General features: G+C 46.0%; 1 protein-coding gene across 1 annotated transcript; it reads right to left on the reverse strand.

The window, feature by feature from the left end:
* Nucleotides 1–4,137: 4,137 nt before the first annotated feature.
* LOC129703067 (E3 ubiquitin/ISG15 ligase TRIM25-like) lies at nt 4,138–16,511 on the reverse strand. The gene is made up of 6 exons (XM_055645258.1): nt 15,715–16,511; nt 13,524–13,619; nt 12,248–12,478; nt 11,681–11,703; nt 7,255–7,362; nt 4,138–4,417 (listed from the first exon to the last, which is right to left on the reverse strand). The coding sequence occupies exons 1-6, from the start codon at nt 16,282–16,284 to the stop codon at nt 4,225–4,227; spliced, it is 1,221 nt and encodes a 406-aa protein (XP_055501233.1). The 5' UTR covers nt 16,285–16,511; the 3' UTR covers nt 4,138–4,224.

Consider the following 16,511-nt stretch of genomic DNA (forward strand, 5'->3'; position numbering starts at 1 on the left):
CATCCAACACTTTATATCCTCGAGGCAGCGGATAAGGTTAAGCAGATTTGATCATAAGACAGATACTACAATACAATACAATACAATACAATACCCTTTATTGTCATGTGAGCCTCAGTGCGGCTCAAACGAAATTCTGTTTCCACAGCCATACAAAGACAATTTCCTACAGAATGCACACAATTTAATTCACAGAAACATCCATCACAGTGGGCCCCACTGTGATGGAAGGCAAAGTCTTTTCTCTCCCCTGTTCTCCATGTCTCTCCCGATGTCCAAGACCCAGGCGGGCGGTGATAAGTCCCACGGCCATTTTAGGCCTCGCTCCGGGTCGTTCCAATCCCCCGGAGGAGCTCCGGGAAAGCGGTCTCTCTCTCCCCCCGGACCCGCGAGCTCCCGATATCCCAGTCCACCGGACCTGCGGCTGCAGCTGGAGCCTCCGAGCCCCAGGAGTCGAGTCGCAGCAGCGAGTCACCGCCGCTCCCCACGCTCCGAGGCCGACCAGCCCCACGATGGTGAGTAGTCTGCAGCTCCGCAGTCTCCCGAGCCCCCGGGTCGTTCAGGTTGGAGGCCGCTTCACGGTGCTAGGCCCCAACGACAACTGAGACTGCCCACCCCCCACATATACACATTTAAAACCAGTATTAAAAGACACCAACACTACATTTAACTAGACAAAAAATAAAAAAAAAAGACAGGCTGTAGGGGGCGCTGCAACAGGTGAGTCGTGCCGCCATACTAGCATGGATAGCAGGTTGGCTGGATGGCAAAAGACAAAGGGGGCTTTTTCAGGTTGGCCGCCAGTGACTAGCGGAGTTCCGCATGGGTCGGTGTTGGGGCCGCTAATCTTCACGTTGTATATTAATGATTTGGTCGAGGGGGATTGAAGGCTTTGTGAACAAGTTTGCAGATGATATGAAAAGAGGTGGAGGGGCAGGTAGTGTAGAGAAAGCAGGGACTCTGTAGAAGGACTTGGACATGTTGGGCAGAGAAGTGTCAGATGGAATATAGTGTAACAAAGTGTGGAGTCGTGCATTTTGGTAGTAGGAATAAAGGTGTGGCCTATTTTCTAAATGTGATGAGAATCAGAAATCGGAGGTGCAAAGGGACTTGGGAGTGCTGGTGCAGGATTCACAACAAGTTAATCTGCAAGTTGAATCAGTTGGAAAGAAAGTAAACTCAATGCTAGCATTTATTTCAAGAGGGCTTGTTACAAAAACAGGGGTGTAATGCTGAGGCTCTGTAAGGTGCTGGTCAGGCCACATTTGGAATATTGTGAGCAATTCTGGACACCATATCTGTGCTGGTTCTGGAGGTTTATAAGAATTATCCAAGGAATGAGTAGGTTAAGCTATGATGAGCGTTTGTCGGCGCTGGGCCTGTACTCACTGGAGTTTAGAAGAATGAGGCGGGGGACCTCATTGAAACACACAGAATGATGATCTTTCTCTGTGTCGCATCTCCGTACCCCCCCCCCCCCCCCCCCCCCCCCCACGACCTACAACATGGAGTGGTGCGGCCTTTCCTGGAGACCGGCCCGGAGTTTCAAGCGGCGGGCGTGGCGCGGATTTTAACAACGGGAGCTGCGATCCTTTGCCGAGGGTCGCCAGCGGAGCTCCGACCGCAGGGTCTGTGGACTTTCAACACCGTGAAGCCGCGGTCTCCGGTAAGAAGAGGCCGACTCGGGAGCTCCATGCCGCGAAGTGTTCCGATCCGTTCCGACGCCGGAGTTTCCATCATCTTGACGAGATAGCTTGAACGTGGGACTGTCGGCAGCGGCAAGTGCGGAGGGTTCACAAGCAAGTGCAGGTGGGACATTAGAAACATAGAAATTATGTGCAGGAGTAGGCCATTCGGCCCTTCGAGCCTGCACCGCCATTCAATATGATCATGGCTGATCATCCAACTCAGTATCCCGTACCTGCCTTCTCTCCATACCCCCTGATCCCCTTAGCCACAAGGGCCACATCTAACTCCCTCTTAAATATAGCCAATGAAGTGGCCTCAACTACCCTCTGTGGCAGAGAGTTCCAGAGATTCACCACTCTCTGCGTGAAAAAAGTTCTTCTCATCTCGGTTTTAAAGGATTTCCCCTTTATCCTTGGACATTGGACGGTGTGGGCAAGTTGGGCCAAAGGGCCTGTTTCCACGCTGTATCACTCTATGATACTATGGTGCCCACAGGAAAAGCCAGATGGCCACAGGAAGAATGAGCAAACTTCACAGAGATAACTCCAAGCAGTTAAAATTATCATTATTTATTTGGCAGTCAGTGAGACACTTGACAGCATTTAACTCAGATACAGGGAGCATTAATGGAATCTCCAACAGCTTGCATAGATCAGAATCATCATATTCATACTTTATTAGCCAAGTGTGTTTTGCAACATACGAGGAATTTCATTTGCCATGCAGTCATACCAATAAAAGGCATCAGAACACACAAAATACATTTTAACACAAACAGCCACCACAGTGACTCCTCCAAGTTAGACAGAAATGCTGGAGAAACTCAGCAGGTGCGGCAGCATCTACGGAGCGAAGGAAATAGGCAACGTTTCGGGTCAAAACCATTCTTCAGACCCGGGTTTCGGCCCGAAACGTTGCCTACTTCCTTCGCTCCATAGATGCTGTTGCACCCGCTGAGTTTCTCCAACATTTTTGTCTACCTTCGATTTTCCAGCATCTGCAGTTCCTTCTTGAACAGCGACTCCTCCACATTCCTCATTGTGATGGAAGGCGAAAAAAAATTCAATCTCTTCTCTTCTTTGTTCTCCCTGATCTAAAATCAGTCCCCCAGTCCTGCTTTCTCCCCATATCCCTTGATTCCGTTAGCCCCAAGAGCTAAATCTAACTCCCCCTTGAAAACATCCAGTGAATTGGCCTCCACTGCCTTCTGTGGCAGAGAATTCCACAGATTCACAACTCTCTGGGCGAAGAAGTTTTTCCTCGTCTCAGTCCTAAATGGCCGACCCTTTATTTGTAAACTGTGACCCCTGATTCTGGGCTCCCCCAACATGGGGAACATTTTTCCTGCATCGAGCCTGTCCAATCCCTTAAGAATTATATATGTTTCTATAAGATCCCCGCTCATCCTTCTAAATTCCAAGGATTCTTAATAATCACAGTCCAGTCTCACCCTGGTCACCCTCTCTTCTGCCCTCTCCCATTGGGCAAGAGGTACAGTACATAAATGTGAAAACGCACACCTCCAGATTCAGGGACAGTTTCTTCCCGGCTGTTATCAGGCAACTGAATCATCCTACCACAACCAGAGCAGTGCTGAGCTACTATCTACCTTATTGGTGACAGTCGGACTATCCTTGATCGGACTTTGTTGGCTTGATCTTGCACTAAACGTTATATCCTTATCATGTATGTACAGTATGAAGAGTAAATGGTTCAACTGTAATCATGTATTGGCTTTCCGCTGACTGGTTAGCACGCAACAAAAGCTTTCCACTGTAAACGTGACAATAAACTAAACTGAACTCATTGTCCAAGAGTAGCAAAAGGTTAATGAACGGAGAGGGGGGGGGGGGGGGGGGGTCAAGGGGGACATGTTCTCCCCGTGACTAAACTAAACAAAACTATCTCTAAACTAAACTAAATATGTAAGTTTAGACATTCTGGATTGCTGGAGTAACTCAGCGGGTCAGGCAGCATCTGTGGAGAACATGGATAGGTGACGTTTCACAGAGTGCTGGAGTAACTCAGCGGGTCAGGCAGCATCTGTGGAGAACATGGATAGGTGACTTTTCACAGAGTGCTGGAGTAACTCAGCGGGTCAGGCAGCATCTGTGGAGAACATGGATAGGTGACGTTTCTGGTCGGGAACCTTCTTCAGACTGATTGTGGTGGGGGTGGGTGGGAGGGAAAGCTGGAAGAGAGGGGCAGGACCAAGCCTGGTGAGCGATAGGTGGAGACTGACTGTGTTTGTATGTGTGTGTGAATCTGTGCTTTGTGTGTGAGTGCAAACATGTCTCTGTGTGTGCATGTGAGTGCACACGTGTGCGTACCTGTGTATGTGTGAGGTTGAGACACAAGAAGTCGCCTATCCATGTTCTCCAGAGTTGCTGCCGAGTTACACCAGCACTGTGTGTGTCTTTTTTTTTTCTCTTTCTCTCTCTCTCTCTTCACTCGGCTGGTAAGATATGTACAGCAAACCTGAACTACTCCCTGACAGGAGCTGTAATGTTCCACACGCAAAGGCAGAGGCACCATTCATTGTATCGGGAATCTCAGTCTGTCCCATGCAGAGCCAAATGGTTGCAGTTGTAACTGGTGAAACTGACGGGATTTTGCAGCGATAGTTTCCAGGATGCTTCTTTGGAACTTTTGATATTTGTTCAACTTCATATCGAAAAAAGACGTGACGGTGGACAGGTCCACGCTGGTATCCTGAGACGTCGTGTTTCTATAATGAAAGAGTGAAGAGCGGTTTTACTCATTTAGAATCTCCAAATAATTGCAATTTTGGGTGGCACAATGGTGCAGCGGTAGAGTTGCTGCCTTACAGCGCCAGAGATCCCGACTACGGGTGCTGTCTGTACGGAGTTTGTACGTTCTCCCCGTGACCCGAGTGGGTTTTCTTTGGGTGCCCCAGTTTCCTCCCACGCTCCAAAGACATTCAGGTTTGTAGGTTAATTGGCTTTGCATCAATGTAAAATTGTCTCTAGTGTGTGTAGGTTAGAAACATAGAAAATAGGTGCAGGTGTAGGGCATTTGGCCCTTCGAGCCAGCACCGTCATTCAATATGATCATGGCTGATCATCCAAAATCAGTACCCCGTTGCTTCTTTCTCCCCATATCCCTTAATTCCGTTAGCCCTAAGAACTAAATCTAACTCTCTCTTGGAAACATCCAATGAATTGGCCTCCACTGCCTTCTGTGGCAGAGAATTCCACAGATTCACAACTCTCTAGGTGAAAAAGGTTTTCCTCATCTCAGTCCTAAATGGCCTTTCCCTTATTCTCAAACTGTGACTGTGACCGTTGGCGTGATATATGACTCAGCACTGAAATTTGTCAAACAAGTCAATGCCGTGGTAAAAGCTAGCTTCTTTCAGCTTCGGACGATAGCTAAAATAAAACAATTCCTCCAGTTTGATGACCTCGAAAAGATCATCCACTCATTTATCTCCTCCCGCCTCGATTACTGCAACTCCCTTTACACTGGCATCAGCCAATCTTCCCTGTCCCGCCTGCAACTGGTCAGCGAAACTCCTGACGGGCACCCGAAAAAGGGACCACATCACCCCGATCCTGGCCTCTCTTCACTGGCTCCCTGTGCGGTTCCGAATGAATTTCAAGACCTTCCTCTTTGTCTACAAAGCCCTCAAAGGGCTTGCACCCACCTAAATTAAAAGTCTTCTCACCCACCACACCACCAGGTCCCTCAGATCGGCCGACTTGGGGCTGCTGAATGTCCCGCGGTCTAGGCATAAGCTCAGGGGCGACCACGCCTTTGCGGTTGCAGCTCCTAGACTGTGGAACAGCATCCCCCTTCCCATCAGAACTGCCCCCTCCATCGAGTCTAGACTAAAAACTTATCTGTTCTCCCAAGCCTTTCCTGACGTCCTCTGAGCGAGGGCTAAGAAAAGCTTCTTTAGGTATGTGAAGAGGAAACAAAGTTAGACCCTTGAAGAGTGAAAAGGGAAAAAATTCCAGAAGATTAGTCAAGCATGATTTCCCCTTCGTACATCCATGCTGACTCGAACCGATCCTGTTACTGCTATCCAAATGCGCCGTTATTACTTCTTTAATTATTGACTCCAGCATCTTCCCCGCCACCGATGTCAGGTTAACTGGTCTATAATTCCATGCTTTCCCTCTCCCTCCTTTCTTGAAAAGTGGGATAACACGAGCTACCCTCCAATCCCCATCTACTGATCCTGAATCTATAGAACATAGGAAAATGATCACCAATGCGTCCAGGATTTCTAGAGCCACCTCCTTGAGTACCCTGGGATGCAGACCATCAGGCCCTGGGGATTTATCAGTCTTCAGTCCCATCAGTCTACCCAACACCATTTCCTGACTAATATGAATTTCCTTCAGTTCCTCCATCACCCCAGTTCCTCAGGCCACTTGTACATTGTCCCCTAGGAGATAGTCTGTGTCTTCCTTAGTGAAGACAGATCCAAAGTACCTGTTCAACTCGTCTGCCATTTCCTTTTTCCCTCCCCATAATAAATTCGCCTGTTTCTGTCTTCAAGGAACCCACGTTTGTCTTACCTAATTTTTTCCTCTTCACATACCTAACAAAGCTTTTACTATCCTCCTTTATATTCTTGGCTAGCTTACCTTCACACTTCATCTTTTCTCCCCCATTGCCTTTTTAGTTACCCTCTGTTGTTCTTTAAACATTGCCCAATCCTCTGGCTTCCCACTCATCTTTGCTATGTTATATTTATTCTCTTTCATTGTTATACTGTCCCTGATTTCCCCTTGTCAGCCACGGTGGCCTTTTGCTCCCCTTAGAATCTTTCTTCCTCTTTGGAATGAACTGATCCTGCACCTCCTGCATTATCCCAGAAATACCTGCCATTGTTGTTCCACCATCATCCCTGCTGGGGTCCCTTTCCAGTCAACTTTGGCCAGCCCCTCCCTCATGCCTCCATACTCCCATAGAGAAAAACATTTTTCACACAGAGAGTGGTGAATCTGTGGAATTTTCTGCCACAGAAGGTAGTTGAGGCCACAGTTCATTGGCTATATTTAAGAGGGAGTTAGATGTGGCCCTTGTGGGTAAAGAGATCAGGGGGTATGGAGAGAAGGCAGGTATGGGATACTGAGTTGGATGATCAGCCATGATCATATTGAATGGCGGTGCAGGCTCGAAGGGCCGAATGGCCTACTCCTGCACCTATTGTCTATGTTTCTATGTCCCCTTTGTTCAACTGTAATACTGACACTTCTGATTTTACCTTCTCCCTCTCAAATTGCAGAATAAAACATCATGTTATGGTAACCACCTCCTAATGGTTCCTTTACCTTGAGTTCCCTTATCAAATCTGGTTCATTACACAACACTAAATCCAGAATTGCCTTCTCGTGGAGCGAGCACTCGGAGTCAAGGCCCTTGATGTCGGAGACTGTGGGGACCGAGGTGGACAGAGAGTGACCCGGCGTGGGATGGCCGCCGAGAGAACAAATGGGGACCCGTAACGAAGAGGGAATGAGTACCACTTTGTAACTTAGTGGCAACTCTTTGACGGACTTTGTATGCAAAAAACAAAGAATTTCACTGTACCTATGTGCTTGTGACAATAAAATATAGTCGTCATCACCATAGTCAACATATTGACCTCGATTCACAGAGCCATATTGAAAAGCTCTGTTGTACCCATAGTTGTTGGACCTAAAGTAATACAAAATGGTGAAAAGAGTTAGTTAGAATAAATATGAAAACTTTCCCAGACAGTGGGTTACAGAAATCATAGTTAGACCTCGATTCACAAACTTTCATAGACAGCTGGTTTACCCATCATAGTTTTTGGAACTAAAGTAATACAAAATGGTGAAAAGAGTTAGTTAGAATAAATATGAAAACTTTCCCAGACAGTGGGTTACAGAAATCATAGTTTTTAACTCACTGTAAACTCTTTATCACATTCATTTTTAATTTCTGACTCTGTTATCAACCTTGCTGCTAAAATTTAATTAGAGAGAGAGAGAGCGCGCTGAGATTAACGAGAATGTTGTCGGGACTTGAGGGCCTGTGATACAGGGGGAGGTGGAGCAGGCTAGGATTTTATTCACAGGTTCATAAGTTATAGCAGAAATAGGCCATTCGGCCCATCAAGTCTACTCTGCCATTCAATCATGGCTGATCCATCTCTCCCTCCTAACCCCATTCTCCTGCCTTCTCCCCATAACCCCTGACACCCGTACTAATAAGGAAGGCATTCCTTGGAGCATAGGAGGATGAGGGATGATCTTCTACCGGTGTATAAATTCACGAGGGGAATAGATAGGGTGAATGATCAGAGTCTTTAATCCAGGTAGAGAAATCAGAAACTAGAGGACAGAGGTTTAAGGTCAGAGAGGTAACGTTTTTACACAGAGGGTGGTGGGTGTAGTGGACTATAATTTATGAACTTAAACATATTTAGATTGTATTAACTTCTAATTTAAAAAAAACACAAAAACCCCCCAAAAAAAAACATATTTAGATTTGCATGAATTGTATAAATATTGACTTCTCTAACTTCAAATAAACCTTGCTTTCCTTCTCTCTCCATCCCTCCCTCTCTCCCAGCCTCTGACCAGTCTGAGTGTCTCCCTTATTATATTTTGTCTCTGTTTATGTTGTCAGCTTCCCCGAGCTAACAATGTTCTATTCTACATTTTCCTTGATGCTTATAGAAACACAGAAACATAGAAATTAGGTGCAGGAGTAGGCCATTCGGCCTTCGAGCCTGCACCGCCCATTCAATATGATCATGGCTGATCATCCAACTCAGTATCCCGTACCTGCCTTCTCTCCATACCCTCTGATCCCCTTAGCCACAAGGGCCACATCTAACTCCCTCTTAAATATAGCCAATGAACTGGCCTCAACTACCCTCTGTGGCAGAGAGTTCCAGAGATTCACCACTCTCTGCGTGAAAAAAGTTCTTCTCATCTCGGTTTTAAAGGATTTCCCCTTTATCCTTAAGCTGTGACCCCTTGTCCTGGACTTCCCTAACATCGGGAACAATCTTCCTGCATCTAGCCTGTCCAACCCCTTAAGAATTTTGTAAGTTTTGTAAGATCCCCTCTCAATCTTCTAAATTCTAGAGAGTATAAACCAAGTCTATCCAGTCTTTCTTCATAAGACAGTCCTGACATCCCAGGAATCAGTCTGGTGAACCGTCTCTGCACTCCCTCTATGGCAATAATGTCCTTCCTCAGATTTGGAGACCAAAACTGTGCGCAATACTCCAGGTGTGGTCTCACCAAGACCCTGTACAACTGCAGTAGAACCTCTCTGCTCCTATACTCAAATCCTTTTGCAATGAAAGCTAACATACCATTCGCTTTCTTTACTGCCTGCTGCACCTGCATGCCTACCTTCAATGACTGGTGTACCATGACACCCAGGTCTCGCTGCATCTCCCCCTTTCCCTATCGGCCACCATTTAGATAATAGTCTGCTTTCCTGTTTTTGCCACCAAAATGGATAACCTCACATTTATCCACATTATACTGCATCTGCCAAACATTTGCCCACTCACCCAGCCTATCCAAGTCACCCTGCAGTCTCCTAGCATCCTCCTCACAGCTAACACTGCCCCCCAGCTTAGTGTCATCCGCAAACTTGGAGATATTGCCTTCAATTACCTCATCCAGATCATTAATATATATTATAAATAGCTGGGGTCCCAGTACTGAGCCTTGGGGTACCCCACTAGTCACTGCCTGCCATTGTGAAAAGGACCCGTTTACTCCTACTCTTTGCTTCCTGTTTGCCAGCCAGTTCTCTATCCGCATCAATACTGAACCCCCAATGCCTTGTGCTTTAAGTTTGTATACTAATTTCTTATGTGGGACCTTGTCGAAAGCCTTCTGGAAGTCCAGATACACCACATCCACTGGTTCTCCCCTATCCACGTTACTAGTTACATCCTCGAAAAATTCTATAAGATTCGTCAGACATGATTTACCTTTCGTAAATCCATGCTGACTTTGTCCAATGATTTCACCACTTTCCAAATGTGCTGCTATCCCATCTTTAATAACTGACTCTAGCAGTTTCCCCACTACCGATGTTAGACTAACTGGTCTGTAATTCCCCATTTTCTCTCTCCCTCCCTTCTTAAAAAGTGGGGTTACGTTTGCTACCCGCCAATCTTCAGGAACTACTCCAGAATCTAAAGAGTTTTGAAAGATTATTACTAATGCATCCACTATTTCTGGAGCTACTTCCTTAAGTACTCTGGGATGCAGCCTATCTGGCCCTGGGGATTTATCGCCTTTAATCCATTCAATTTACCCAACACCACTTCCCGGCTAACCTGGATTTCACTCAATTCCTCCAACTCCTTTGACCCGCGGTCCCCTGCTATTTCCGGCAAATTATTTATGTCTTCCTTAGTGAAGACGGAACCAAAGTAGTTATTCAATTGGTCCGCCATATCCTTGTTCCCCATGATCAACTCCCCTGTTTCTGACTGCAAGGGACCTACATTTGTTTTAACTAATCTCTTTCTTTTCACATATCTATAAAAACTTTTGCAGTCAGTTTTTATGTTCCCTGCCAGTTTTCTTTCATAATCTATTTTTCCTTTCCTAATTAAGCCCTTTGTCCTCCTCTGCTGGTCTTTGAATTTCTCCCAGTCCTCCGGTATGCTGCTTTTTCTGGCTAATTTGTACGCATCATCCTTTGCTTTGATACTATCCCTGATTTCCCTTGTTATCCATGGATGTACTACCTTCCCTGATTTATTCTTTTGCCAAACTGGGATGAACAATTTTTGTAGTTCATCCATGCAGTCTTTAAATCTCTTCCATTGCATATCCACCGTCAACCCTTTTAGAATTAATTGCCAGTCAATCTTGGCCAATTCACGTCTCATAACCTCAAAGTTACCTTTCTTTAAGTTCAGAACCATTGTTTCTGAATTAACAATGTCACTCTCCATCCTAATGAAGAACTCAACCATATTATGGTCACTCTTGCCCAAGGGGGCACGTACAACAAGATTGCTAACTAACCCTTCCTCATTACTCAATACCCAGTCTAAAATAGCCTGCTCTCTCGTTGGTTCCTCTACATGTTGATTTAGATAACTATCCCGCATACATTCCAAGAAATCCTCTTCCTCAGCACCCCTTCCAATTTGATTCACCCAATCTATATGTAGATTGAAGTCACCCATTATAACCGTTTTGCCTTTGTCGCACGCAAAGGCAAAACGGTTATAATGGGTGACTTCAATCTACATATAGATTGGGTGAATCAAATTGGCAGGGGTGCTGAGGAAGAGGATTTCTTGGAATGTATGCAATCCCCAGACTGTCTGAAGAAGGGTCTCGACTCAAAACATCACCCATTCCTTCTATCCAGAGATGTTGCCTGTCCCACTGAGTTACTCCAACATTTTGTGTAACATAGTTTTCAACTTCCCTTTTAATCCTTTAACTAATGATTTTTTGTCCCCTTGTTATAAACCCTTTAGATTAGGGAGGGTTTCAGCCTGTTTGGGGAGCATAGTAGTGCAACTTGTAGAGCTGCTGCCTCACAGCATCAGAGACCCAGGTTTGATCCTGATCTCGGGTCAAGAGACTGTGTGGAGTTTGCTCATTCTCCCACTGTGACCGCGTGGGTTTCCTCTGGGTGCTCCGGTCTCCTCATGCATCCCAAAGATGTGCGTGTTTGTAGGTTATTTGGCTTCTGTAATTTGCCTCTAGTGTGTAGGGAGTGGATGAAACAATGGGATGACATAGAACTAGTGTGAATAGGTCACATTGTCCATGCCGACTATCAATCACCCCGTCCATACTAGTTTGAACCCGGGTCTCTGGCGCTGTAAGGCAGCATCTCTACAGCTGCGCCACCGTAACCCCCTTCCGTCAAGGAGGTTAGCAATGTTACCAACAGGATTCCATGCTTCAACCAGTTTCCTTCCAGGACTTCCTTTCCCTCTTAATGTATATTCCCAAATGGAACCAAGTCTTGTTCACTTAGGACTTACCTCTCAAGGAGCTGCTTCACGTCCTGCCAAAAGTGAAAAAAAACAGTCAATACATATTTAAATAAATACAAGACCAACTGCAGACCCCCCAACGCACCCGTTCCCCAACCGTAGCGCGCATGGGAGGCATGGTCCTCCAACTCAAGCTTTTCCTGAACGTAAGATTCCAGCACTCCCCTTGCCTTCCTCAGCAGTGATCTTTAAAAAAAAAATTCCAATAGCACTTGCCCTTGTGGCCTTTATATAAGATCTGATACATGGGCAGGTATGGGTTATTGATTGGGGACGATCAACCATGATCACAATGAATGGGCTGAATGGCCTCCTCCTGCACCTATTTTCTATGTTTCTATACAAAGTTTGGAATTGAGACTTTAGAGATACAGCGTGGAAACTGGCCCTTCGGCCCTCCGAGTTCGCACCGACCTGCAATCCCCATGCATTAACACTATCCGACCCTAGGAAGAATTTACATTTATACCAAGCCAATTAATCTACAAACCTTTACCCATTTGTAATGTGGGGAGAATATACTGCACATTAGTGACTGTGTGCTTGGACCAGTACCTGAATAAAGGAGAGAGCATCCTTCTGGTGTTGGTCTTGGAATTCCTTGTCTATTAGTTGAAGGTTGGCCATCTTTTCTACCATCGAGTCGGCTTCGCTCTTGATGCAGGAGAGCACTCGGCGTTGCTCATCATCGATCATCTTCAGTACCTTCTTCTCATCTTCTGCCAATTGTTTCCTCCATCTGGAGAAATCAGTCGACAGTTGTTTCTTCATTTCCTTGACGTGCCTCTGAAAATTCAACCAACACAAACTTTTTAGTTTAATGAAGTTTAGTTTAGAGATGCAGCGCAGAAACAGCCCCTTCAGCCAACCGAGTCCGCACCGACCAGCAATCCCCGCACACTAACACTACCCTAACACACACTAGGGACAATGTACATTTATACCAAGGCGAATGACCTACAAACCTGTACGTCTTTGCAGTGTGGGAGTAAATCGGTGCACCCGGAGAAAGCCCACACAGTCACAGGGAGAATGTCCATACTCCGTACAAACAGCACCCCTCGTCAGGAATGAACTGGTGCTGTAAGGCAGCAACTGCTGCGCTATCGTGCCGCCCCATATTGATGCTGCCAGTTCTTTTAAGGTCACTTTCCAGACAAAAAGGAGACTGCATGATGGCGCAGCGGTAGAGTTGCTGCCCATACTATCCTATGGCGCCGGAGACCCTGGGTCGATCTCGACTATAGGTGCTGTCTGTTCGGAGTTTCTACGTTTCCCCCCGTGACCTGTGTGGCTTTTTGCCGAGATCTTCGGTTTCGTCCTACATTCCAAAGACGTACAGGTTTGTAGGTTGGTTGGCTTGGTGTAAGTGTAAATTGTCCCTAGTGTGTGTAGGATAGTGTAAATGTGTGGAGATCGCTGGTCGGTGCAGACTCAGTGGGCTGAAGGGCTAGTTTGCACGGTGTATCTCTAAAGTAAACTAAAAACTAAAGATCAGGGGATTGTGGAAATGAATTGTACACCTCCATGATCATGGTTCAACTTGGAGATAGACACAAAATGCTGATGTAACTCAGTGGGACAGGCAGTACCTCTGGAGAGAAGATATGGTCGAGACCCTTATTCAGGAACCAATGGGTCACCTATTCCTTTTCTCGAGAGATGCTGCCTGACCCGCTGAGTAACCGCTTGATGTAAACCAGCATCTACAGTTCCTTCCTAAATATAACATGTACATACTTGGGAATTGGCATCTCTCTGTTTCAAGCGGATAGGTCCCTGGTTACGAGACAGGCCCTCTCCCAGTGCACTTACATGTAACATTTCTTACCTTTATTTCACTTTCTTGGTGCTTTAGGCTCAGCTGTCTCCTTGTGCAATCATCCTGACGGTCATGAAGATTCTTGACCTCGCTCTGGAGTTTCCCCTGGGATAACAGTGGAAATTTTTCAGGAAGAGACACAAGAACCAGGAGATATATTGACTCCATTTACACTTCAGGATGCCTCAGCAAGGCCAGCAGCATAATCAAGGAGTCGCACCCCGTCACTCCCTCTTCCATCAGGCGCGAGGTAAAGGTGTGTGTAAACGTTTGGTGTATTGTCACATGTACAGTGAAAAGCTTCAGTGGAAAACGCACACCTCCAGATTCAGGGACTATTTCTTACCAGCTGTTATCAGGCAACTGAACCATCCTACCACAACCAGAGAGCAGTCCTGAACTACTATCTACCTCATTGGTGACCCTCGGATTATCCTTGATCGGACATTACTGGACTTTATTTTGCACTAAATGTTATTCACGTTATTCCCTTGATCATCCGTACACTGTGGACGGCTCGATTGTAATCATGTATTGTCTTTCCACTGACCGGTTAGCAAGCAACAAAAGCTTTTCACTGTACCTCGGTACACGTGGCAGTAAACTGAAATCAAACTCTAAATAAACTCAACTCAAGTGCATTGCCAGAAAGTAATTAAGAAAGAAAAAAAATGTTTCCAACAGAAATAGCCTTGGGTAGGGTGTGGTTGAGAGAAAAGGACATTAAAGATAGTTTCTTCAGTCAGGGTATTGAGTATAGAAGTTGAGTTCTGTTTCAGTTATACAAGACATTAGTGATGCCACATTTGCAAGTATTTTGTTCCGTTTTGGTCACCTAGTTTTGCGACAGGAAGGATGTCATTAAACTGGAAAGATTGCAGAGAAGATTTACGAGGATGTTGCATGAGATTGGGCCTGAGATTGGGCAGGCTAGTACTTTATTACTGGAGCGCAGGAGACTGAGGAATGATCTAGATATGTATAAAATCATGAATTGATAGTGTGAGGGTGAACGTACAGTGTAGTGGAATCAAGAACTAGTAGATATGTGTTGAAGGTGAGAGAGGAAAGGTTGAATAGGAAGCATGGGGCAACTGTCACTCAGTGGACGGTGTATACATGGAATAAGCTTTGTGGAGGATGTTGAGACAGGTACTATAACAACGTTTAAAGAGCACCTGGACAGGTACCTGAATAGGAATGTTTTAGAGGGATGTGAACCAAATATGGACAAATGGAACTAGATTAGATGGGGCATCTTGGTCAGATGTTTTGTGTCTATCTACAGTGTGAACCAGTGTTGCTTTTCACAAATAAAATCACAATAACCATTTATACTTTGACTACCACTTGGTGGCTCAGACATCCAGCATCATGAAGTGCTTCGAGAAGTTGGTCATGGCACACGTCATACATCAGTCTCCTAGACAAACTTGATCCACTAAATTCACCAACTGGTAGAACAGAGCCACGGCAGATGCCATCTCCCAGAAACTCATCCCTGGAATAGCTGGATCATTTTTATATTAGTTTAGTTTTTAGTTTAGTTAATTGTCACGTGTGCTGAGGTGCAGAGCAAAGCTTTTCTGTTGCATGCTACCCAGTCAGCGTAAAGACTATGCATTACAATCGAGCCGTCCACAGTGTACAGATACATGATAAAGGGATAACTTTAGTACAAGATAAAATCCAATTAAAGATAGTCCGAGGGTCTCCAATGAGGTCGATGGGAAGTCAGGACTGCTCTCTACTTGGTGATAGGATAGTTAAGTTGCCTGATAACTGCTGGGAAGAAACTGTCCCTGAAATAGGATCTCGACCTGAAACGTCACCTATTCCTTCGCTCCATAGATGCTGCCTCACCCGCTGAGTTTCTCCAGCATTTTTGTCTACTTTCGATTTTTCCAGCATCTGCCGTTCTTTCTTAAACTGAATCTGGAGGTGTGCGTTTTCACATTTCTGTACCCCTTGCCTGATGGTAGAGAGGAGGAGGTAGTGACCAGGGTGAGACAAGGACAACTATGTCCGAGTCTTCTTGATTGACCATAGCTCGACTTCTAACACAACAATCCCAATCAAACTCTTCTTCAAACTCAGACAACCCTTGCAATCTTCCCAAACTTCATGAAAGTCCCATCAGATCTGAGGATGAGGGTGGCCCATTTACTGGAGGCACCAACTCCTCAAGAACTTTGCTCACCTTGATTTTGTCCCTTGCCTCCTCCAGAGTCAATAGTGAGTGGGATTTGTGTTTCCCGATGACAGTGCAGGACATACACACGCACTCCTCGTCCTGTTTGCAGTAGAACTCAAGGACCTTCTTATGAGTTGGGCACTGCCTGGTGGTGAAGTCGGTAATGGGCTCGATCAGCCCGTGGTCCTTGTAGATCTGCTTGGTCAGATGCGGCTGCAGATGATGGGAGCAGAAGGAGGTTTCACATTTGAGGCACGTCTTCACAGCCGGGGATGGGCTGTCGATACAGTACTCACACATCACGGGACTGGGCCGGGCAGCAGGGGCAGTGGGCTGGCTCTGGCTGTATTTCTCCACGATGTTCCTCAGAGTGTGGTTCTTCACCAGGTTGGGCCTGGGGTTGAAGTTTCTGCGACATTGAGGACAGTTGACCCCATACCTGGTCACTGAATGGTCCCAGGCATCGCTGATACATTTGGCACAGAAACTGTGCTGGCAGGGCAGTGCCACAGGGTCCTGGTACAAGCCCAGACACACCGCACAGGTCAACTCTTCCCTCAAGCCTGCAGCCGCCATTCTGCCTCGCCCCAACAGTGATCTTTTTGCTTTTGCTTTTTAAAAAAAAAAAATGCACCTTATTTATTATAAATAACGATCACAGAAGACTAAGATAGACCAAGATAAACTCCTGCAAAAATCCAATGGACTGACGAGGATTAAGCTGCGAGAATTGACGTTACGTTCCGTACAACACGTCAGTCCATTGGATTTCGTAGGAGTGGTCTATCTTGCTCCTCTAGTGT

Source organism: Leucoraja erinacea, chromosome 13 (genome assembly GCF_028641065.1).
Source record: "Leucoraja erinacea ecotype New England chromosome 13, Leri_hhj_1, whole genome shotgun sequence".
Taxonomy (NCBI): domain Eukaryota; kingdom Metazoa; phylum Chordata; class Chondrichthyes; order Rajiformes; family Rajidae; genus Leucoraja; species Leucoraja erinaceus.